General features: G+C 39.7%; 1 protein-coding gene across 1 annotated transcript in view; it reads left to right on the top strand.

Moving 5' to 3' along the window:
- Nucleotides 1–24345, top strand: part of arhgap23a (Rho GTPase activating protein 23a) — a 49439-nt gene that overhangs the window by 15981 nt on the left and 9113 nt on the right. Inside the window, exons 4-22 of the mRNA XM_059347294.1 lie at nucleotides 1519–1611; nucleotides 2618–2696; nucleotides 4333–4387; nucleotides 5811–7434; nucleotides 14159–14314; nucleotides 15219–15330; nucleotides 15422–15461; nucleotides 17177–17314; nucleotides 17400–17708; nucleotides 17791–17852; nucleotides 17938–18056; nucleotides 19106–19224; nucleotides 19331–19483; nucleotides 20255–20333; nucleotides 20449–20522; nucleotides 20670–20759; nucleotides 21261–21386; nucleotides 21476–21517; nucleotides 23743–23836. Coding sequence (XP_059203277.1) covers nucleotides 1519–1611; nucleotides 2618–2696; nucleotides 4333–4387; nucleotides 5811–7434; nucleotides 14159–14314; nucleotides 15219–15330; nucleotides 15422–15461; nucleotides 17177–17314; nucleotides 17400–17708; nucleotides 17791–17852; nucleotides 17938–18056; nucleotides 19106–19224; nucleotides 19331–19483; nucleotides 20255–20333; nucleotides 20449–20522; nucleotides 20670–20759; nucleotides 21261–21386; nucleotides 21476–21517; nucleotides 23743–23836 — 3564 coding nt within the window. The remainder of the gene's footprint in view (nucleotides 1–1518; nucleotides 1612–2617; nucleotides 2697–4332; nucleotides 4388–5810; nucleotides 7435–14158; nucleotides 14315–15218; nucleotides 15331–15421; nucleotides 15462–17176; nucleotides 17315–17399; nucleotides 17709–17790; nucleotides 17853–17937; nucleotides 18057–19105; nucleotides 19225–19330; nucleotides 19484–20254; nucleotides 20334–20448; nucleotides 20523–20669; nucleotides 20760–21260; nucleotides 21387–21475; nucleotides 21518–23742; nucleotides 23837–24345) is intronic.

Genomic DNA, 24345 nt, shown 5'->3' with positions numbered 1-24345 from the left:
CATTTTTAATTGTTTTCACACATTTTTTACAAGCTGTATACACAGACTACAGAGAAAACTGGCAACTCAAACATATATAACGCTAACAATCAATTAATCGATTAATCGCTATGATTTATACATACTCCGGTATCTATAAAACATGCATACATGGGAAAATATAAGATATATATACAGTACTGTGCAAAAATCTTGTTGTTGCATGTTTTGATAACTGACGCTTTTATTTTGAAAGGACGAAAAGAGACTTCCTGTTAATCGTTAAAGAGATTAAACTGTAAAGATGACTTCAAAGAGCTCAGTGTTTTATGTTTTAGCCCCCAAAGAGGCATGAGGTAGTTTTCACAGTAATCTTGCATCTTTTAGTGTGTTTTGTGTTTAAATAAGTTTTGGATAAAATTAAACTCAGTAATTCATGCTAGCAAGGTTTGATACAGTAAGCTAGTTCTGCTCAAATTACTCCTCTTGTATTTCTGTGTGTTTTATAATTGTTATTGCAACTTTCAGTTTGTAAACTGTATCTTTATCCAATTTAATTCTCTGCTCATTGGCTTATTAACGTACTGAACGCTCAGCAGTGTTTCAGCTCACTGAGTACTGATACACAGTCAGATATAAAAAATAATATTGAATCAAAAATTCCACTTGATCAACCAAATTCCTAAAGACCATTCATTGATCGTCGATCATCGAATTGATTGTTCCCATCCCTAACACAGACCATATAAGGAGACACAAAACTGTATCGGATTAATTGTGTGAAACAAAAGGAAAACATCTTTTTGCAGCTGATAGTATTTACTTACATAATAATGAATCTCTGATGCAGCTGTGTGAAGGACCTTTGCACAACTCTTCAATCAGTCCTGGCCTTGGCCAAAACCTTAATACATGGATATTGCGGTCCAGACATAAAGGAGTGGAAGGATGGAGTGGAAAAATTGTATGCAGTACAAAAAAAACATGGTCCTGAAATTCTTTATCTGTTCTTAGGTGCAGAAAAAATGTAATACTAAAGCAATCTAGCTAAAGACCCGCACACAAGAATAAAATCAATGAAACGTCATTGAAAACTTTATTAGAAAATGTCTCCTTTCTTCAGTATTTCAGCATCAAAAAAGTGTTAAAAGTGCCACAGGGTTTGTTATATTAAGTCAAGTAATCTTTGGATGAAACAATATAATCACAAGCTGTGACATGCAAATGGAAAGAATTGTTATTGTTTTGTGTTTTTCTTGACATTTTGCAAACAAAATGCGTCATTTTGCAAACAAAATGTGTCATTTTGGCGAACAAGCTTAAGCTTAGGGCTTTGTGTGTGAACTGTATAAAAACAAGTTACTTCTAAATGGTAAAATGTGTTCTAGCAAACAAGGAAAAACTGCAATAAATTATCAAAGCCAGGAAAGTCATGCACATCTTAAAGCTTTACTTCTAAAACTTTTACATGATTTTTGCATTTTCACGCTTCAGCAGCTGATCTTTGCATGTATTCTTCTTCTGTCTTTTGTCGCGCAGGGTATCAGAAAGGCCGTCTGGAGCCGATGGACACCATATTTGTGAAGAGTGTGAGAGAGAAAGGTCCAGCCCACCAGGCAGGCTTGTGCACAGGTAAACGGAACATATGATGCAGGAGCGTTAACATCCTGCTTTGCATTGCAAATCTGTCAGGGAGAGCTCCGGTCATGTGACGCTGCAGACGTGAGCCCATTCACAGAGACATGAGAGCACCGGATTACATGCAGACTCTGTTTTTAACAGATAGAACAGATACCAGTATGACGACTCAAATGTTCAAGTTCGTGTGAATGTGACAGAGTGGTTGAAGGGATCCTGTTGTGTCTTGCTGCTGCAGCGGGACAGCAGAACAGACTTGTACTCCAGTTTGCACGCTGTCACATCCAGACATCACATGCTAGCATGAACACACACACACACACTCTGAGCACTGTGTATGTGTTTCAGCTTGCAGAAGTCGCCATGAATGCATGCAAACTTTGAACATGTAGTTATCTAACGTCTTCTCTGGAGCCTCAGCACTGAGCTGTTCTGACATCCCAGATTTTCATCTGCTTAGATTAGTTAGACGCCACAGATTATACTAATACTAATCAATTCAAGGGTATTTTAATTTGACAGATTTTTTTTAGAAAATCACATACTTCTTATATACTTCTCAATATTTTTATGGTGTGCTCGGTGTCTCAATTTTTGCTGCTGCTATAACACAGTAATCTATCTATCTATCTATCTATCTATCTATCTATCTATCTATCTATCTATCTATGAGCTTTTGTTTTTATTATAATGATAAAAACTGTGTGTTTAAATTTGAAATCCGACAAATATTGTGTATTTTGCTTTATTTTTTTCCCTTCTGTACGTTCTTTCCTTTCCAATAGAAATAGCAGGCTTAATGTTTAGCCTGTAATTTTTTTTAAAAATCAGACAATACTAAAAATACTGAATTACACCTTTTTTCCACACCTAAATTTTCAGGTTTCTTGTCTCTCTTGCCAGGAGGTTTGCACCTGCCTGAGAGGTCAGAGGTCAACACACAGACCTGTACGACCTGTAAAATATGCTGGAGATAACGTGATCTATATCTGTGTTGCAGGGGATCGGCTGGTAAAAGTGAACGGAGAGAGTGTTTTAGGGAAAACGTACTCGCAGGTGATAGCGCTCATTCAGAACAGGTAAGACCTCCCGCCTGTCAGCACTATGAACCTTTGCTGTGTTGATTTAGTTAAACATCTGTTTACTTATTCTTTGTGAGCTTACTGTCAAGGTGACATATACGGAGTCACTAGTATTAGTTTTGCCTAAAAAAGAGTTGCCTGAGGCAGCACAGAAGGCAGATACTGCTGTGGACCTGCATAGGGGAACTGAGGACTGATCTAGTGAAAATATTTTATTCTAATGACCTTTTCTAGACTGTCTCTCCATCCAGATGCTCGGGCTAGATCCTGAATTCTAATTTTATTATTATTCATATGAACCCTCCTCAGTGGTTGATCTTTTGTTAGATCAGAGATCAGGGGTCAGGGGCAGCAGGCTGCTGTTTGGGATGTACAATCCAACTTTTCGAGATACCTCAAAGTACATTTATTTAAGTACGGTACTTAAGTACAATTTTAAAGTATGTGTACTTTTTCAATCCACTACATTTAGCTGCCAGCTTTAGTTACTTTTCAGGTCGAGAATTAACATAAAAACATCATAATTTTGAAGTGATTAGACTTTTTTTTAAAATATTAAACCTCATAACAGTATATAAAGTAGTATAAATGAGCCCTATCATGGAACACTTAAAAATAAATGCATCAATACAAATAATCTAACTATAATCTGCTTAACACATTTATTAGACCACAGCTGTCCTAAATTAACAGCATTAGTAATTACCAAAATCATTTTTTATGTTTCATTAATGTTTAATACACCAGTATGTAGAAGCTCTTTAACCCAAATTATATTTTTAATGCTAAAATATATTTTTTATTGTTATCCACAAATTTTTTTCATGGTTACTGTTACTGTTTAACCAAATAAAATTGGAAAAAAAATGTACATTATTATTTCTTGATTAAGAATTAAATTATATTTATTTACTACCATTCCTGAACGGAAAAATTAGTTTTAGTGGTTGAATGTTCTGCTTGATTAATTTCTGACTGAAATTTGGGGATAAAAAGGTGAATTTAGTTCGTAATTTGCCAAATGAATAACAGTAACATTTAAGTTTTAAACAAGCTTTTGAAAGATTTCTTAAATGTTTCTCGTTTTTATGACAGATGGTCTAATAAATTTAGTCTACATCACAAATACTTTTACTTTTGATACTTTAAGTACATTTTGATGCTGATACTTTTGTACTTTTACTTAAGTAAGTTTTGAATGCAGGGCTTTTACTTGTAGTGGAGTCATGGTAGTGTTGTATTAGTACCACTGCTGATACCAACTGCCAAATACAATACCAGTTCTTTCTCTCTTTCTTTTAATTTAAAAAATCTGTATATCTCACAGCACGCAGGTGGGAACCAGGTCATGATTTCTGCAGAGAGAGACGCTCTTGTTTAGTTTTTCAAATGTATTTTTGAAGTGTCATATAGTTCATTATATCCAAGAGAAGGCAGAGGTTGTATTTCAACAGTATGTAAATGATTTCCTATTAAAAAAAGGCAGTTGTTTTCAGCAAAGCCTTTCTGGCCTGGGAGCAGCAGGATATATAATAATGAAGATGTGGAAAAAAAATCATAGCACACAAGAAAGTTTTTGATGCTTCTGTTGTTAACGAGTTCCTCTTCTTCCTCCCTTGTGCACGGGTTACAGTGAAAGTGTGTTGGAGCTCTCCATTATGCCAAAAGATGAAGACGTGCTTCAGTTGGTAAGTGTGAGTATGGGATTTTTCACGCACCTAACTAACCCACACGTGTCATGATGTAACACACAATTAGGTTCACGGCTTGGCAGGCAGACTGGCAGTTATTTTTGGGTATTTTGATGATTTCAGAACGCAGCAGGAATATTTTGTCGGGCTCGTTTTTGCAGAGTTCAACCTGAATTTTCCGCGTCACTGTCGAAGAATGTAGAGATTTTGTTGGAATGGCTGCGGAGTGACTCAGAGGCTTTCTGCTCTGTGTTTAGATTACAACACGCATTCATTAAAAGCCACTGGTATCCTGACTGTTGAAGCTTAAAAAAAAAAAAAAATAGCTCCGTGCTCGTTCACACACCCATGTACTGTACAACACATTTTTGTTGCTCCACATGATCAGACATGCATCATCCCTAGCCCCTCCCACTAACCCGGAGCAACATGTCAACACACACAACCAGTAGATTCCTGGATCCCTCACACACACATGCAGAAATATCAGAGTTCCTGCTGAAAATAAGAGCCAAAAACTTGCTCCTCAATTTACGTATCAGTGCCATGTCTTAACATTATAAAGCCACTCTTCTGCCCTCTCCTCTCACTCCTCCCCCTCGCTGCTACGCCTGTATCTGCTGCATTCCTCGCATGACATCACCGGCACTGCGCCTCCTTCCACACTCCCACAGGGTGGAGTGAGGCAGAGAATGAGAGGGAGGAGAGAGGGAGTTAGGAAGGCTCCGACAGAGGAAGAAAACAAGGAACAAGATAGAAAACTTTAAATAAAAAGCAAAAAGTTGAGTGTTTCTGGGAGGAGAGCGGCCGCTTTGTCGGTGAGGATTTAGTCTCCTGTTGGTCCTGCTGTGTGTTTGTTTATGGTGACGCTTTACTCACAACCTGAGGAGAGACTCTGGATACTGTTGTCAGCTGGAGGTAAAAAACTTGTCTGTTAATTACTTAATCGTGAGAGTGGAAGAGGTTTTTGTTCTTCAGGTGTTATAAAGTTAAGTCAGTGATGCTTAAAATGCGACTAATTGTCAAGTAATCTCATATTATACGCTTGTTATTGTCTTAAGGCGCCGATATGCATGTGTGTGTGTACACAACACTGCTGGGGACATTTGCTGCTGTTGAGGCTTCTTCGCTCGAGGCATTTCATGCAGTTTGCTAGCTAACATGTTTGTGTGGAGAGCTGAGGCCCTGGGGACAAACTGTGGCAGAGGGTTGAGCTGAAAGGCCGCTCCACTTAAAGGCTTGTTGTGTAATGTACAGCGGCATGAAGATGTCTTACAGAGTTATGGTTACGGTCTGTGTTGTTGTCAAACTTGTTTACGGTGCGAGCACATGATTTAAAGCCGTCACTGTTACACATACTCACTCGTTCTTGCTGTGATGTTTTATCTCACGGCTCCTCCGTCTCCCATCTCTCACACAGGCGTACTCCCAGGATGCCTACCTGACAGGCAACGAGCCCTACTCAGGGGGAGCTGAGTACCTCCCGCCGCCGCCTCCCCTCTGCTACCCGCACACCAAGGCCACGCCCTCCGCTGGAGCTCCTCCGTCTGGCTCCATGGGCCAGAACCAGCTGGATAACTGGAGTCGCTGGCCAGGCTCTTCCAGCCCCTCGTCACCCCTGGACAACCGCTCCGCAGTGTGCAGCCCCGCCAGCTGGCAGGAAGGCCGTGCAGGAGAGCCGGGCGGCGTGGGTCACAGCAGCCCCGCTCACCGCACAGAGGAGATCCAGTACGGTATGACCAGCCAGCAGCCTCAGGGCCAGATCAGGGGGCGCTCCTACTCTTCCTCTTCCTCATCAGGAGGCCCTTTGTCCAGTCCACTGCAAGTCCACTACCCCAACCACCACGCTGCCAGCTCCTCTCAGGTTCAGCCACGCAAGGCCAGCTCAGTCTGGACCAGCCCCCCCCTGCCCAAGGTCAGCCACGGCCGCACCGAGCGATGCCAGCAGGCACTCTCTGACTGGTACTACAACCAGCTGCCTGAGCGCTCAGGACGCAGTATGCAGACCCGCCATCGCAGCTACTCTCAGGACCGGCTCAGTGACTCAAGGAGGCAGCAGCAGCGGACAGGTGGCTGGCCGCACAGCGCCTCGCAAGACACTCTGCTCTTACTGCAGCAGTCCGGACCAGGACCCCACGGAGAGCCCTACTGGTCCTATGGAGACTGGGAAGGGGGCCCAGGTAGAGGCCAGCCTAACACCAACTACACCCGAACACGCTCTGAGAACCTGCTGGCCCAGTACGACCGCCACGGCCGCTCGTTAGAGATGCTGGACCGAGCGGCGGCCGGGCTGGTCTCGCCTCGGTCCGAGAGGCCGGCATGGTTCCAGCAGGCTCCCCAGCCGCCCCCCAGGACTGACGCCCACGCCAGGCAGGGGAGCCATTACAATGCAGCACAAGCGCCTCGACATGCACAGTCACATCCCAAACAGCACCCCCAGACCCACAGCCAGGTCCAGCCTCAGCCCCAGCAGGCGGCCCCCCAGAGCCGGCGGCTCCCCCCCGGGCAGAGCATGGACGACCAGCCGGTGGGCTACCGCAGCTACAGCCCGTCTTTTTATCGCAAGACGGGGCGCATCATGCAGCAGGCCCACTCTTTCAGGGACCCTTCATACTCTGGCCCTCACATGAACTGGAACCTGACGCCTAAAACCAGCCCCCCGGAGGGCACGACGGCGCCCCTCACCTCCTCTGCCTCGTCCCCTCTCGCCTCCGCCACTCCAGAATCCCAGGACAGAGCGTACAGGCCCACAAACCACGAGAGGGAACGAGGGTCAGTGGAGGGGCAGGCGGAGGCGGTGGCACAGACCCAGGAAGTGGTGCTGAGGCAGAAACCTCCCACTGGGCGGAGGAACGCCCACGGCATGCGCCACCCCCACTACGCGCTGCCCATCGACGGGCTAGAACCCTCTTTGTTTTCCCCAGATCCCCAGGACGCAGCTCCCGCCGCCGGTTCCACGGGAGATGTAGCGCCACGGAAGCCAAACGGCAACCTGGCCCCCCTCCCCATCGAGGATGACTCGCTGGCCTCCATCCCCTTCATCGGTAAGCCTCCGCCCCGCGTCCCTCCTCTCACACATTAATCCATTTAACAAAAAGTCCAGCTGACCTTCAGATTTCATCGCTGTAATCCACTCTGAGTGTTTATTGGATGTTAGTGAGAGCTTAAGTGAGAGGAAATGTAGAAGCTATAAATCAGGCTTATGTTAGAATTATGAGTTTGGGGGAAATGTGTGTGTTTCCTTAATTCCCTTCTTGTCTGTGTGTCGAGGCTCCAGGCTCCAGTTTCCATTCTCTCATGGAGATCGTGTATGTGTGTGTGTGTGTGTGTGTGTGTGTGTGTGTCTGTGTGTCTGTGTGTCTGTGTGTCTGTGTGTCTGTGTGTCTGTGTGTGTGTGTGAATGTTTGGTTGGGAAATACTGGACCTTCCCACAGTCTTACAGACAGTATTAGTAGTTTGATTGAATTGAATCATATCTGATTGGGAGTTCCCTAAACCAGCTGCCTGCCCTCGGTCTGTAAGGTCACCTCACCACTGAGGAAATGAGTCCTGACTCCCTGAGTGTGTGTGTGTGTGTGTGTGTGTTAATGTGTGCTTGTGTTTTTCTTGTTTTGAGTTTGAGCAAGATAGTACAGCTAATATCTGTAGTATGTCAGTCATTATTTTTATTTTTCAGATTTTTTTAGACAGTTACAGTTTTTGTTGCATTTGATGCTGATGAACAAATATTAAAACCTTATTTATATATTTAAAACTTAATTTATATACAGGGTTCATACGAAGTTGTGAAAATTTCGAAAAATGCTTAAATTTAAGGTTTTTAATGTTAAAAAATATGCTTTTATTCAAATATACTTCCTGAAAAATGCTTGATTTTCAACATAATGTCATATGTCATCAACACAATCACATATGTTAACAAGAATAGTTTAATATTTGAAATCCCATTGTCATATTTTCTCCAAAGTTAATATGAACAGCTGCAAATTGACAAATTGACTGTAAGCATGAATGAATTCAGTTCAGTTTTTTTTGTTAAAATTGCATTTATAGTGATAATTAAGGCAGTATGATAAAGGCATTGAGAGTCTTTTGCATTGAGAGAAACTTTTTATTAGGGACCTTGAAAGTGATTAAAAAGTGCCCTGTAAATATAGAGCCAAAATTGAAACAAACAGAACAAAAATGTAAAACTAAAAATAATCAAACAATAAATAAAAATTTACAAGACTAAAAATTACAACAATAACATATTCAAAATTAATACATAAAATTCAATAAAATATAATAAAATAAACACCTTGAATAAAAATAATGTAAAAAAAAACAACAAAAACATTAAAACTTAAAAAACTAAGGCAATAAGATTACTTAAAATTAAAAGCTATATTTAAAAAAAAATAGGCCTTTTTTTAAATACAGAGAAAGCACTGCTCTGTGTAGACCTTTAGCTATATTTTCATCTAAATCTAAACTTTATAATCAATAAGAACTATCCAACAGATCTAAACCAGTGGAAATTTGGAGTCATAACTTTAGGAAAGAGTCATTTCTTACGTGTGTCCTCATTACCATTTGGTTCTCTTTGAACGTTATGTAATTTTGGCTGTAAAATACATCTCAGGAAAGAAAAGTTTCCTTCTAATCCTTTTCCTAAAAGACTTAATCTGCTTTTTATGGAGCAAGCAAAAAGAAAAGCACCTCATTTACATCCGTTTAAGCTCCTGATTGATTTGAAAGTTGAATTAAATGCAGTGTAATTAAAGTGTACACATAGTGGAATACCCTGGACGACTTCTCCATAAACTGATAATCGATAATAGCTACCGGAGTTGTAGTTCTGTGTGTGTGTGTGTGGAGCTGTTTGCATGAATATGAACCGTACAGTGGCGGCGTGTCGGTGTCAGTCGGAGGTGATTGTGGTCGTGTCCCGGCTTGTTCTCTGCTCTGAAAAGACTCAAAGGAGCAGGGGGCTCTGCAGGGCTTCATGTTGAATCATTTGACATGTTGTGCAAGCACGAAGTCAAAGCATACGCAAATAAAGTAAGCCTATCAGGCAAGTTGTTGTGCCTCCATCTTCCCGAGGAAAACAGACGCTACTTACCCTAATGCCCAAGAGATTCAAATCAGCTGACTTTGACCCGACATGAAACCGCCAATATCTGAGCCAAGCCACACTCCAGAAAAGTAATTTAAAGAGAGAAAATCCTGAGGAATCTGCAAACCACGTGGCTTCTCTCTGCGTCTCTCTGTCCGTCTGTCAGAGCACATTCTTGCCTCGTACCTTCACCTGAATTAAACGAAACCAGGCAGTCGGCGCTGCAGGCCGGGACACGTTTAATGGCCATAAACTGAAACTAGGCTAGATTCTCCCCATAGACAAAAACTTTTCTCTTCTCTGTCTTTGCCCCTTCGTCTCTTCATCTCCTGACAGAGATGCTGATATGATCTGGGCCTGTTTGGGAACATGCGATTTAATGGGCCACTGTCTGCAAAGCACGGCCGTCTGTGAGGTAGGGAGCACAAAGGCGGCCTGTGTCTGACGGCAATATGTTTTTATGACGTCCAGTCGGGAGATAAAGGAAATTTAGTATTCTTTTTTTTTATTTTTGGAGCTCGTACAGTTTGACTAAAACAAGAAGAGGCACGTCCGCCGATACACGATTTCACTCTGTACCCGCTTAGAGTCTTTTAACATGAATCTAAGCTGTAAATTGCCACGAGGTTTTTGTGGCAGTCCTTGTGGGGAACAGTAGGGGCCCATGTTCCTCAATGCTGCTATTGTGCTGCTCTGGAAGATGAAGGGGTTTGTGTGTCTGTGTGGGGGTTTAGTCTATGACTGTCTTTACTAGCTGGACCCTGGACACAGCAGACCAGGACCCGAGACCTTCCTCTATCCTGCCTCTCGTTTCCCCTGTCTCCTTTTTTCTGTCCGTCTCTCTAGATTCCTGGTTTTCTTCTCTCTGTCTGGGCATTGAACATGTATTTTCTCTATCAACCATAAATCGACCGGAGCACCAAGTATTTAAAAAAAAGTAGCTCTAATGCTCTTTATAAAGCGGAAACAATTAGCTGATTATTAGAGGTGTGAATCAGCAGAGGCCCCACGATACCATTTTATCCCGATACTTGAGTCAAAATACAATAATTTTTCAAGCAAATATGGTAAATATTATCTGCTGCAACAGCTGGACGACTTATTGACAGACAGCAAGATAATCTGCAGCTATACTGACAATCGATTAATCGTAAAAGTAATTTTCTTTGCAAAAATGGCTGATAATGCAAATCCTGCTTTTCTCTCTTCTATATCTTATCAAACTGAATTTAAAGACATCACTTTGACTTTAAGTAACTGGGACATTTTCACTTTTTCCTAACATTTTATTGACCAAACAATTATTTAATTTAATTGGGAAAGGAATTGTCAGTTGCAGGGAAACAATCCCATCGTCATCATATTTGTCTCTAAAGTTAATATGAACAGCTGCAAAGTGACAATACACACTGACTGTAAGTATGAAGGAATTCTGTACACAATTTTTTTGTTTGAATTGCATTTATAGTAATAATTAAGACAGTATGATAAAGGCTTTGAGAGTCTGGAAACTTTTGGTTTAGGGACCTTGAAAGTGATTGAAAAGTGCTTGAATTTTAAAAAGCTGAACGAACCCTGTAAATATAGAGCTAAAATTGAGACAAACACAACAAAAATTAAAAACAAAAATAATCAATAATAAATAAAAATTTGCAAGACTAAAATTTACAACAAAGACATCTTCAAAATCAATACTTCAGTTTTCTTCAGTTTAAGGTTAAAGCATGCTTACATTTTTCAAATTAAGGTAAAGGAAAAGTATGATTTTAGTGCCGGTAACTCCAGCTCCACTAAGCACAATCCTTTAGTTTATTTCAGAGGTTTTAGATATACAAGAATATATATTCAGTGGACCCTCTTTATGTTTGTCCCCTGGAATAATAATCTTTGATCTTTGAAATGTGAAAGAACAACACAACAAGACAAATATATTATATATAGATATCAGAAATTTGGTACATATTTGCTGAGTCTAAGAGTAGTTTAGAGTATTTTTTTAAATATATTTGTTGAAGTATGAAGCCTTTTGTAAAATAAACAAAAAATAAATAAAAATGAATGAATCAGAAAACTTTCCAGGGACCTCCTGGTAGAGTAATGGTGCATTTTTACAGTAATAACTTGTATAAAATGTGGGTTTTTTTAGGTTATTTTAAGCTCCTTGTTTGACCCTTTCTTCTATATTTTCCCTTCTTGCTCCACCTCTCTGCCTCACATATTCCCTGATCCATGCTGAGCTCCATGCATGTTGCAGGACACTTTGTGGAGTCGGGGCAGAGCGTGCAGCAGCAGCATGTTGCTCCCCTCTGCTGGTCCGTCTCCGTCTCATGGCTCTGAGCTCACTCTCTCTGGCTGCCTGTTAATGACGGCCTTTGTTAAACCCACAGCCCGGCTATTTCTGGGCAGCGCTGTAAACAGGCAGATTCCTCATCCCAGATTGGAAATGTTTTCCGCCTGATGTCGGACTCCAGTGTGCACTGGAGTGAAGAATAGAAGCAGAGAGGGTGGGAAGAGAAACAGAAAGAAAAGGTGAAGGATGAGGAAGTTGCAGGTAAAATAAAATATGAATCAGAGCAGGAATGAGACAAAACACCAGCAAGAATGTAGAAAAAGGCTTTGTGGTGGTCTGTGGGGGCGGATCTCCATCTACAGAGGCTGTGCTGCCCTCTGTAGTCTCCACTGGGAACACACTGAAGCCTTTAAAATGTCACCAGCAGATCCAGCTGCATGCAAATACTGGGCCGGCCTAAAAACCCTCCATGTCATTCAGGAAGTGTATGTGTGTGTGTTTCATATCCCTTTGCATCAGCTGAAAGTGTTAAAAACTTGAAGCCTGTGAGGCCTTTAAAAACTGCTTTATCCCCTTTTGTCTTCTTGAACACTGAAACTTCATATGTGGATTAAAAAGTTCCACTAAATATCCACATTTAAATCATCCACAGTGTTCTTTTTCCTGGTTGTTGTTAGTTTCTCCTGCATGTATCAGATCACACTGCTGTAGATTTCATAAAGAACTGAAACCTGGAGCCAGTCAATCTGTTACAGAACATCCTCTGTTAGATACTAAATAGCTCTTCTTATGGCAGCAGGAGACACAGGTACAGCAGAATGTGCTTTTTCTTTGCTTGAATTTGCATTTTTATCTCTTCTGAGACAGCTGCACAGGTTTTTAGATAATTCAGCTTCTTTAATGGATTTGTAAATGAGTGTAGATTATTGTAAACTTCTGTGCACTTCTTACTGGAACTAGAAAATGCTTTGAGTCTGATTGTTGTATGTGTGGATGCATGATGTGGACTTTAGATACAGAAAGCATCACCAACTCCACTGAACAGATGCTCAATTTAATGTTTCTCTTAAGTTGAGCTGAAACAAATATACTTTTAAGTGAACTGTAAGATTTAGCACACTGGAAGAAGCTGTTCTGTTTCATTCAGTGTATGTCTCGTCCACCAAAAAGCATTTACTTTCTACGTTTCTTTGCTTTATGAACTTGTAACAGTTTTATTTACAGCAGCACTTTGGAGACTAACAGCCAGTCTTCTTATTGACGTATTAGGTTAATGTACAACTGCATAGTATCTTCATTTCTCAAAATATAAAGGGACTAAAAATGGCAACCATATTTTCAGTTTTGGCAACAAAAGGATGATGCCTGTTGCCCGCCTGGAAACCACTGATTGTGGAATGTAACTAAGTACATTTACTCAAGTACTGTACTAATGTACAATTCTGAGGTCCTTGTACTTTACTTGAGTATTTCCATTTTATATCTAACTTTATACTTCTACTCCACAAAATTTAGAGGCAAATATTGTACTTTTTACTCCACTACATTTGACTGACACCTTTAGTTATTTTTTTGGTCGAGATTTAACATAAAAAAACATGATAAATTTAACGTCATTAGACGTTTGTTTTTAACAGTAATAGTATATTAAGTAGTTAAAATAAGCCCTATCTTGACTTAATTCAAATGCTCCTTAGATAAATGCATCAAAATCAAATAAAAATACAGTAATATATTTGGAATAAATAAAACAATCTGAGTGGGTCTATTCTTCATAACAAGTACTTTTACTCTTGATACTTTAAGTACATTTTGATGCTGATACTTTTTGTGCTTTTACTTCAGTACATTTTGATGAAGGACTTTTACTTGTAATGGAGTAACTTCACAGTGTGGTATTATTAATTTTACTTAAGTAAAGTGAGTGTTTACTTGTAAAGTGAGTGTTTATTCCAGCATGAGTTTATCGGTAGTTCACAAACTAACCTTAAATTTCAGAGTGTGCAGATATTGTTGAGTCAATTAGAGCATTCTGGCTTCTTATTATCAACTGTCATGATCGGAATTATATATAAATGGATTATCAGCTGGAGATTTATCGTCCCGATCTGCATCGTACATCCTTCTTCAGATGGCAGAAATGGATCTGTGAGATGAATGTCCTTTAGTAACTCTGAGCGTAACCCTGCGGTTCCTTGCCGCTCCTCTACCTTAAAATCCTGTCCTCTTCCTTACCTTCTCCTAATCTACCCCCTCCTTTGTTTTTTACATTCCTTCTTTTTCCTTTCTGACCTTTTTCTCTAACACCTAACTCTATCCCCCTCTTCCTTTCTCCTCTCCTCTCCTCCTGCCTCCCCTCCTTCCCTCCACCCTCCAACAGATGAGCCGACCAGCCCAGGTGCTGATTTACGCGCACGCCACGTGCCGGCGTCCTCCGTGGTTTCCAGTGGCATGAACTCGGCGCCCGCCGTGGTCACCAGCCCCGCCTCCCCCACCTTCACCTTCCCCCTCACTAGGCTCTTCTCACACGACTGCAGTGAGTGCCCCCCTCCTCCCCTCCCTCCCTCCCTCCCCACTGCATGCAGCTGAAGAATATCTGATTTATGGTGTTTACCGTTTACTTCAGATCATGCATGAGACTTTTAAACCCTCCTTATTGGTTGTACAAAGTTTTAAGAGGGTGAAGGGCTTTGTTATTTTCCTCACTGCTATAATTTCCATCTTATCAAGTATTTTTGCTCATTCCTGAGTCTTAAAAGTCTTTTTCCTTCAAATTAAGTGGAATAAAATGACAATTTCAGCCAGTTTTTAATCAAAAATCTAACTTTTTAAAAAGAAATTCTCCTGAATTTATTGTCATTTTTCGTGATTCTTATACAGCAGTTTGCTTTAGAAATGCAGTTTTTCATGCATCCTGACACAAATTCCCATTCAATTATTAATTAATTCTTAGGAAGACAAAAAGTCTTTGCAAAGATGAGGTTTACAGCAGTTCTGTAAAAATATTTGCATGTTGGATTTCTTAGATTGCATGAAAGAAAGTCATACAAACATGTTTGTTCAGAATGTGTTTGGTTGTATTTCCAGCTGTGCATGAAGCCCAAAAAAATGTATTTTAGATGAATAAAACTGGACAAAGTTGCATGATATGTTTCTTTAAAAAATGCATGTGAGTCTGTGTTAACAGAGGATACACCTGCATGCCAGTGGTGAGAAAGGTGACCAGAGGTGATTTAATCTAACCCAGCGCTCCAGCTCATCCTCACCCCCCCATCCCCACCCCCACCCCCCTCCTCATCCTCCTGCTTCCCCCTCACTCACTCCCCCTGTCATAATCCAACACCATCCACTGGTGATTGGCATTACATCAACATTCTGTCTTTTTCTTCCTCTTTGTTTCTCTTTCTCTCTCTCTGCTCATTCATCCTTCCATCGAGCAGGCAGTATTAAATCCGGTCGCCGTTCCTCCTATCTTCTAGCCATCACCACCGAGCGATCCAAGTCGTGTGATGAGGGACTGAACACGTTCAGGGAGGAAGGACGGGTCTTCTCGTGAGTATAGTGCCACACTGGGACAGCATCCTGTAAGTTACATGTACAGGGAGACATTTCTGACTCTCGGCTTGTGTCGTATTTTTCACAGGAGGCTACCAAAGAGAGTGAAGAGCTTCTTCACAGATGGGGTGAGTTTTTCTCCTTTAATTCTTCTAACTAAAGCTTATTTTTCTAAACCATTTCTCCCTGCTTGACTTGTAAGATCAAGGTTGAGCTTTCAAATTCTTTGCCAGAAAATCAAATCAAGAAAAGCAGCTATAACACAAAAAACATCTACAGACAGTTAACTGGTTCTAAGGATAAAAACTTAATTTTAAGACTTTTTAGATAACTTATTGCCATGTTAAATCACAATTGGGAAAAAAAGCAATTAGTTATAAGATCTTACGTGTAACTTTTCTTTATTAAAATGCTTAAAAACAAAAAACTCTTAATTGTCCTTTACAAGAAAGAACAAGAAATACATAACAATATTGTAATTAACACAGAAGTAAGAATAAAGGAAATATAAAAATAAATTAAATAATATTACGACTAATAAGAAATACATAAAATTAAATTTAAAAAAAATTAAAAAGCTGCCCTATTAGCAGTCAGATCATTCATCCAATGCCATTAACATCCAGGAAATAGTAATAAATAAATATATAAATACAAACAAACAAAAACATTCAGGATTTTTCAAAATTTATCAAGGTTGATTTTTGAGAAATAGATCATTTTTTCGAGAGTAAAGTAAGAATGTAATTCAGTCACAAATAATTTTATTTTTGTTTACCTTTTTAAAAAATATATTTTTATTTAATCAGTAATGTTAGATATATATGGCTAAATTCGACTTAAGTTTGCTGACATTCGCCACCATGAGCTTGTAGTCGAAAATGAACAAAAAAAACCTCCTGAGTATATTGCATTAAAGCAGGGTCTGATTTATTGTTTACTTAGTCAGCCTTTTATTTATTAGAGAAAAGAGGTTTTATTTATTCTTTTGGAAAGTGAAATAGTGTTGCTGTAAAACAAACTTCCAGTCACTTGTGTTCATCTTCGGTCCAGTCTGTGTAATCTCTCATTTCTTCACATCACAAAGTGTAGGTTTAGATATTTTTAGTTTTGCTTCAAACTTGAATCAAAACAATGAAGCTATTCGAGTGAGTCACAGACTGTGTCAGCTGTAAGAGAGCTGCGTCAGGAATAATTTCTTTATGTGAGTTTTAAAGGCAGAACGGCAGCACAGAGAGCTGCTGCATCAGCTGCTGATGCTTCTGTTGCAACATGATGTCATGTGTCAAGAGGAGAAGTTGTGGATTCAAACTCTGAGGGCACAACTAAAACCTCACCAGCACCAACTTAATGACAGTGACGATTAATTGAGTAGTTGTCAACTGTTAAATGAAGCACTAATCAATTATTTTATGACAAAAAACGAAAAAAATCTCTGATTCCAGCTTCTTGAATGTGAATATTTTCTAGTTTCTTTAGTTTTCTCTTTTATAACAGAAAATCTTTGAGATGTGAACAGAACATAACATGTTACGACGTCATCTTGGGCCATTTTATTGAGCAAACAACTAACTAATTGTCAACCAGGTTACTTGACACATCCACAATGAAAGATAATTGTCGATTACAGCCCTACTAAAGGTTTTTGGCCTAAAAAATTTGCATCAAATCATTATTCATATTTTTATTTCAGTTTAAGAGATATGGAAGTAATGTGCTCATACCACTTAATTACTGTACCGAAATAAGAGTGAAAAAAGTCTAATTTAATGGCTTTTTCCAAGTCTCGGGGAAGCACAGAGATTTAATAAATGGTCTGAACATTTCCCTGTCTGTGTTTCAGTCTCTGGACAACCTTGGGACCGCAGAGGAGGTTCGATCAAAACGCCACTCCACCTCCGAGCTGGGAAACATCACGTACAGCGACGTACGGCGGGAAGGATGGCTGCACTTCAAACAGATCCTCACAGAGAAGGGCAAGGTGGGCTTGATCAGAGAATAACTGAAGACAGAAAAGCATCCTGAGAACTCAAACATTGACGTCTCTTCGTGTCTTTCCTTCACAGAAGGTGGGCAGCGGGATGCGGCCGTGGAAGCGAGTCTTTTCCGTGTTTCGCTCCCATTCATTGTTTCTCTACAAGGACAAGAGGGAGGCGGTGCTCCGTGGGGCGACCATCGGAGGGGGGGCGGAGGACGAGCAGCCAATCAGCATCCGGGGCTGCCTGGTGGACATCGCGTACAGCGAGACCAAGCGGAAACACGCTCTGCGGCTGACCACGCAGGACTTCTGCGAGTACCTGCTGCAGGCGGAGGACCGGGAGGACATGCTGGACTGGATCAAGGTCATCAGGGAGAACAGCAAGACGGACAGCGAGGTCAGAGGTCACCTTCACCTGTCTGTCTGTCTGTCACCTCCTCTGTGACTGTGCCCGGAGATTAACTGTTTGTGTGTTGCAGGAACTCGGCTTCTCCAGACAGGCCCTCATCAATAAGAAGCTGAACGACTACAGGAAACAGAGGTGAGTCACCACGCCGAGGCTGTAATAATGAAGCTGCACTCGTCTGTTTGATGGAGTTAAAGCGTCTCTCTGTCTCCCCCTGCAGCCCGACAGGCAGCAAACCAGACTCGTCTCCCAGGCTGCCCCGCATGAGGCCTCCCTTCCTGCTCACCAAGGGGGAGAACGCAGCGGGGGCGCCACGGTCCCCCAAACCAGAGGGCAAAGGTCAGTGACAGATGAAAAACACTGGCAGGGTGGACTCAATACAACCGTGTTATTATTTATGATTAAATATGAGAAGCTATTGAGACTGATTATCACCTGTTTCTCCTGTAAGATGAGTTGTCGGTATTTATGGTACAGTTCTGGGTAACTCAGTTTTTTATTTTTGAGGTCTTTTAAGTTTTTTAAGTCCTTCTTGCGTTTCTTGAAAGGCGCTACATAAATGTAAGTTATTATTATTGTTATTATTATTATATAAATAAATGTCCTTGGGGGTCTTCAAAGAAGAAGAAGAACAACAACAACCAAACATTATCTCTGTATAGAAGATAACAATGCCACTAGTAATTGTAGTGCATTTGAATATTTTAATTACATATATAATAATAATAATAATAATAATAATATATTAATAATGATAATATATTATTATTGTTATTAATAATAATAATAATAATAATAATAATTATAATAATTATTATTATTATATTGATTAATAAGAAAACAAATAAGAATAAGCTAATGAATAGATAAAGAAATTACATTTTAAATAAAGAAAAAAGGAACACTTCATACAATAAACATTTAAAAAATGCTGAAAAGGTTGAGTTAAAGTAATCAATAAAAATGTAAAATCTAAATTAAAAAAATAGCAGAGGCACCATTGACAATCTATCAGCATTAATAGAGTCTATTTTCATTTTTTTTTTTTTTTTTAGAAAAGAGTGAAAATAAACATTAAAAAAAGGTTATATTTTTCATTATTGCAACCTATCATCCCATTTAATTGGACTGTTTGTGATTATTTGACCTGTCTTTTAGAAATAATCTATTTTACATTAAAAATCTGCATGTTAGATATTCCACACTAAAATATCAGTTTGTGTTATCTCACAACTGCAGGTATTAAATAGTCAATATTTTTATATTTGTGTAATATATCTGCGTTTAAGAATATTTAAAAGCCCTTTTTTTAGAGCATTTAAATATGAGGACAAAATTTCTTAGGCTCAATCTGTGAAGTTTAAAGGTTTTGTTCAACCTGTCTCCAGATGAGAGCGGCCCTCCGAAGTCCCCGTGGGGAATCAACATCATGAAGAAGACCAAGAAGGCCGGGCCGAAAGCCTTCGGGGTGAGGCTGGAGGATTGTCAGCCAGGGGTCAATAACAAGGTGAGCCTCAATATGTAACAACTAAATTTCCCCACTGCGGGATAAATAAAGTCTTATCTTATCTTTTTTTATCTATTTGGGATTAATCTGTCCGTGTCCATCTCAGTTCATCCCGCTGATTGTAGAGATCTGCTGCGGCCTGGTGGAGGACATGGGTCTGGAGTACACAGGGATCTACAGAGTCCCCGGGAACAACGCCATGGTGTCAATGCTGCAGGATCAGCTCAACAAGGGCGTCGACATCAACCCTGCAGAGGAGGTGAGGGAACACAATCACACCTTTAGAGAAGCCACTTCAGAGTAGGGATGGGAATAATTAATTGATGATCGATTAATGGTCGTTAAGAATTTGGTCGATCACCTGGAATTTTTAATGGATCTATGTATTTTTTTAATTTTTATTTTATCTCTGACTGTGTATCAGTACTCAGTGAATTGAAACACTGCGGAGCGTTCAGTTCTGCGGCCGTACGTCAATAAGCCAATGAGCTGAGAGTTAAGTTGGATAAAGCTACAGTTTGCAAACTGAAAGTTGCAATAACAATTATAAAACACACAGAAATACAAGAGTATTAATTTGAGTAAAACTAGCTTACTGTATCAAACCTTGCTAGCATGAATTACTAGGTTTAGTAATATTCAAAACGTATTTTTTAAAAAAACACACTTAAATTTGCAAGATTACTGTGAAAACTAACCTCATGCCTCTTCGGGGGCTAAAACATAAAACATTGAACTCCTTGACGCTATCTTTACAGTATCACCTCACACAAATCAGTTTTCCAATCAACAGGAAGTGTCTTTTCGTCCTTTCAAAATAAAAGCGTACGTTATAAAAACAGGGTTTTGCATAGTATTGTATATATATATCTTTTATTTTGCCCATGTATGCACGTTTTTATACTGGAGTATGTATAAAAAAACAGTGATTAATTGATTAACATCATTGATGCTCGAGTTGACAGCTTGCATTCCACTTTCATTAAATGAACACACACTGACTCCTCTCTGTTTCTGTTTCTGCCAACAGAAGTGGCAGGACCTCAACGTCGTCAGCAGTTTACTCAAATCTTTCTTCAGGAAACTTCCAGAGCCGCTTTTCACCAACGGTGAGTCCACACATGTCAAGACAAGCCATCACACACACACACACACACATACCTCACACTGCCATGAGTCCATATCAAACTATCATGTGTTTTAATATTTTTTATAAATTTACAGACAAATACAACGACTTCATCGATGCCAACAGGATGGAAAGCGCGTCGGAGAGATTAAAAACCATGAACAAACTGGTACGGATTTGTTTCATGTTCATGAGTTAATTTGAACAGGACTGTTAACATACTTTTCTAGTGTGTGTGCATGCGTCTGTGCATGTGTGTGTGTGTAATAGGTCAGGTTCAACAGGTTCTACAGTATTGACAGTTTCTCTTTCACAGATACGAGACCTCCCAGATTATTACTACCACACTTTGAAGTTCCTGGTCGTTCACCTGAAGACTGTTGCCGACAACTCGGATAAAAACAAGGTTTGTGTAGACTGATTTTTGTCATATTTTCTGACAATTCCCCTGAAAAAAACTTGAACAAAATCCTCAATTTAAACAAAATGATTAATCTGACTGAATAAAGTATTTTTCTATTAAATCAGTATTCTTTAATGATCTTTCTATCGTCACTGCTTCTATGAATGTGATGATGACCACTTTTATGCTGCTGAATAACACTTTTAGAGCTGGAATGGAATTTTTTTGTTATCATGGTTACATAAATGTAATTTATGGTGCTATTAGGTTGCTGCTCGACCAGCCTTTTGATGCAGGTGCCTTCTTTTTGTGCAGCAAACTGATTTTTTTTACTGCAGTGAAAATTATGTTTTTGAAAGGCGAAAAGCCAACAAATATGAATTGAAGCAGAATACTGGGTTGAAACAAAATGAAAAGGCAAGCAAAAATGCACAAAGCAACTGTTTATTCAGAATCCAAATGTCAATGTCAGCTTCAAACTACTTGTGTTTTGTTTCTGTGCAGATGGAGCCCCGTAACTTGGCCCTGGTTTTTGGACCGACTCTGGTTCGGACGTCTGAGGACAACATGAAAGACATGGTCACACACATGCCTGACCGCTACAAGATAGTCGAGACGCTCATCCAACACGTGAGAGATGCAACATACTGCACGCTCACACACATCACTCATAAAACTTCCATGTTTAATATTTCTCTCTCTGTGTCTCATTTTTGCAGTGCAACTGGTTTTTCACTGAAGAGCAAGACATGGATGAAAAGGTACGCTTCCCACAATGTTTATTTAGAGATTAAAGATCTTAATGTATTATGATTGGGGTCAATCATTTAAAGACATTCTGTGTAGGAAATGTCACTTATGGCACTTTCACAACCAATGTCCGTTTGCTTCATCCGAATCAGAGTGAAATTGATACATTTGGTTCATTTTGTGTTTAGTCTGGTTTGCTTTCAAAGTGCAGAAATGTAAGCGCATCAATGTTGATAATGTTGATCGATTATTTCTAAGGTGCTGCGATCAGATACTTGTATAATCAGAGAGGGCGAGCCTTGATAAGATAAGATAAGATAAGATAAAATATTCCTTTATTGATCCCCCAAGGGAAAAATTAGGTGTTTCAGCAGCACAAGAACAGAGTAAAATAAGATAAAGGTAATACAATTTAATAATAAAAATGAAATAGAATAAAGATTAAATTTAAAAAAAGTATAAATTAAAAATACAAGCAAACAAATAATCAAGACCAAACTAAAAAACAAGTAATGCGCTCCTACCACGATCTGCTTCTACCACGAAGGTAAACATCAAGTTATTTTGAACGATATGTTGATAATTCTGCAATGACAAATTAGCTTTAGGTTAGTGGTAGCCTACAGAGTGAAACTGAATGACACGAGTTTCATCTTTATAATATTATCAGTGTCCATCTCAACACGCAGGTAGCCCACAATCCACTGCAGTTTGGTTAATTTCATTTAATTGGGTCGGATTCTGGTCGGATTACGTTCACAGTGAATGGAAGCGCACTAGGGGCCTTTTGGAAACGGACCCAGATCCTCTCTGCAAGTGGTCTTGGACTGGTTGTTTTGATGACACCAGAGTATGATTGGAGCATTCACAAGCAACCAAACAAATCATAACAAGGATTTAACCACCAGAGTTCAATTAAAACAGACTAAACTTTGGGTTGTGAAAGCGCCCTTACTTCAGCTCGGTCCAGTCTGTATTTCACCTTTATTATAATTGTGTTTTTGAACCCAGCAAAATGAAAGAAAAATGAGAAAATCCAGGCAGAGGGCAGGATCTCTGCAGGTTCAGACACTGCCACACGCTTCTAGTGGGTCATAAATGATGATAAGTGATGTGGATTCATTTTGTTTCATTCTATAGTTATGGTTTTATGTTTTTGAGGAAAATCCTGCATAGTATATCATGTTCCAGTTGCTCTGAAAACCTGCAAGTAATGTTCAGTTGTTTTGTGTCTGTCTTCATTATCTGAGAATCTTTTTAAGTTAAAAAAATAACTACAAGTAGAAGTTCAGAATCTCTATTTGAACAAGATATATAAAATATGATGTTCTACCCCAGGAGAGGAGGGATTGCTTCACCTTTTTCAAAATGAAAAAGTAAACTTGCCTGAAGAACTTGTATGAATAAATGACAACCACGAGTCCGTTTGTGGATTCTAATGCAGCAAACTGCTTTATTTTATCTCGTTTTAAGATGGTGACAGTAATTGCAGGTGGTTCCTTTTGAAAAACCCACAATTATGGGTTTGTTTATGCTCACTATTAAAGAAAAATAAGTCTTGAAACTGAGATTAAATGGCTTTTGCAGCAGATGTATTGTGCTGAGTAATGTTGACTGGCTGCCTGCGCCCAGTCAGGACTATGATTCAGCTGATTCAGTCAAAGTAAATAATGTATTGTTTTTTACTTTGACTTCAAATAGCTGAATCTTAGAGCAGCTAGTCATCATTACTCTACTGAACATTTCTGCTGTTTTATAAAACCAGTAAGTCACAAAGTAGTTTTCAAGGTAAAATACAATGTGACTGTCTTTAAACTTGACCTTTTAGTTTTATCTTTCTGATCGAGAGCACAGATAAAGGAAAACGTCGAGAGACATCTATTCAATCTTATCTGTAGAGAAATCACATCACTCATGACCTCAGTTCTATGCACTCTGTAAGAATTCACAGTTTTCTAGTTTTTATTAAAGCTGTCCTCAAGTAAAGAAACTTTTAGTTGCCTTACACTCACTCAGATCTGTAAAACTTCTCTACGGAGAATCATGCAAAAAAAAAAAACACTTTGAATTTCGCGTTTACCAGAGTTGTGCTCATATTTCCTGGAAATAAGAGCATAAGAAGCATAAAAAGATTTATCAACTAAAGAAATGTTATTAGGATGTGACTAAAAGGCAGCAGTTCTACTTTTCATGGTTTGTGCATTATGTGTAATTGCTGTTTGTGTCTTCCGTGCAGACGCCGGTGGACACGGAGGACGTGCAGCCCGCCCCCAACATCGACCACCTGCTGTCCAACATCGGCAGGACGGCTCTGCTCGGGGAGGCCTCAGGTGAGCACCGTGCTTCCTGCTCTCTCACCAAGCCGACCGACAGCGTAGCTGCCATTGGCAACCCCAAAATTAATGCTGCTTTCCATTTAAAGCTGGAAGTAGGAAATTCCCCTGCTAGTGTGTCATAAGTACAATCAGTGTGTTTTAGTGATGTAAGGGGAAAACACAGCCGTCAGATGTTATCAGGGCGTTTCTGCAGTCTTGTTTATTCCTGTCCCAATGAAAATGATATCTCTAAGATTCAGTTTTGCACACACACACAAGCAGTGAAAACGTTTCTTGCTCAAAAGCACTTCAGTCCTTGACCTCTCAACTTCAACTTTGACTTTATTATAACGAAGGAAATTTGGTCTGTAGCTGGCATCACAACACATCAAGGACCATGACAAACATGAAATATTGACATTGAAATAACAATAATAATAATAATGATAATAATAATAAAATATTATTGAATAAACGGTAGCAATACAAAAAAAAATATTTCTACACCACAAATGAGAGCAGGG

Source organism: Centropristis striata, chromosome 13 (genome assembly GCF_030273125.1).
Source record: "Centropristis striata isolate RG_2023a ecotype Rhode Island chromosome 13, C.striata_1.0, whole genome shotgun sequence".
In the NCBI taxonomy this organism is placed as follows: domain Eukaryota; kingdom Metazoa; phylum Chordata; class Actinopteri; order Perciformes; family Serranidae; genus Centropristis; species Centropristis striata.
The sequence above is the reverse complement of the archived record's forward strand: the minus strand, read 5'-3'. Positions and strand labels throughout refer to the sequence as shown.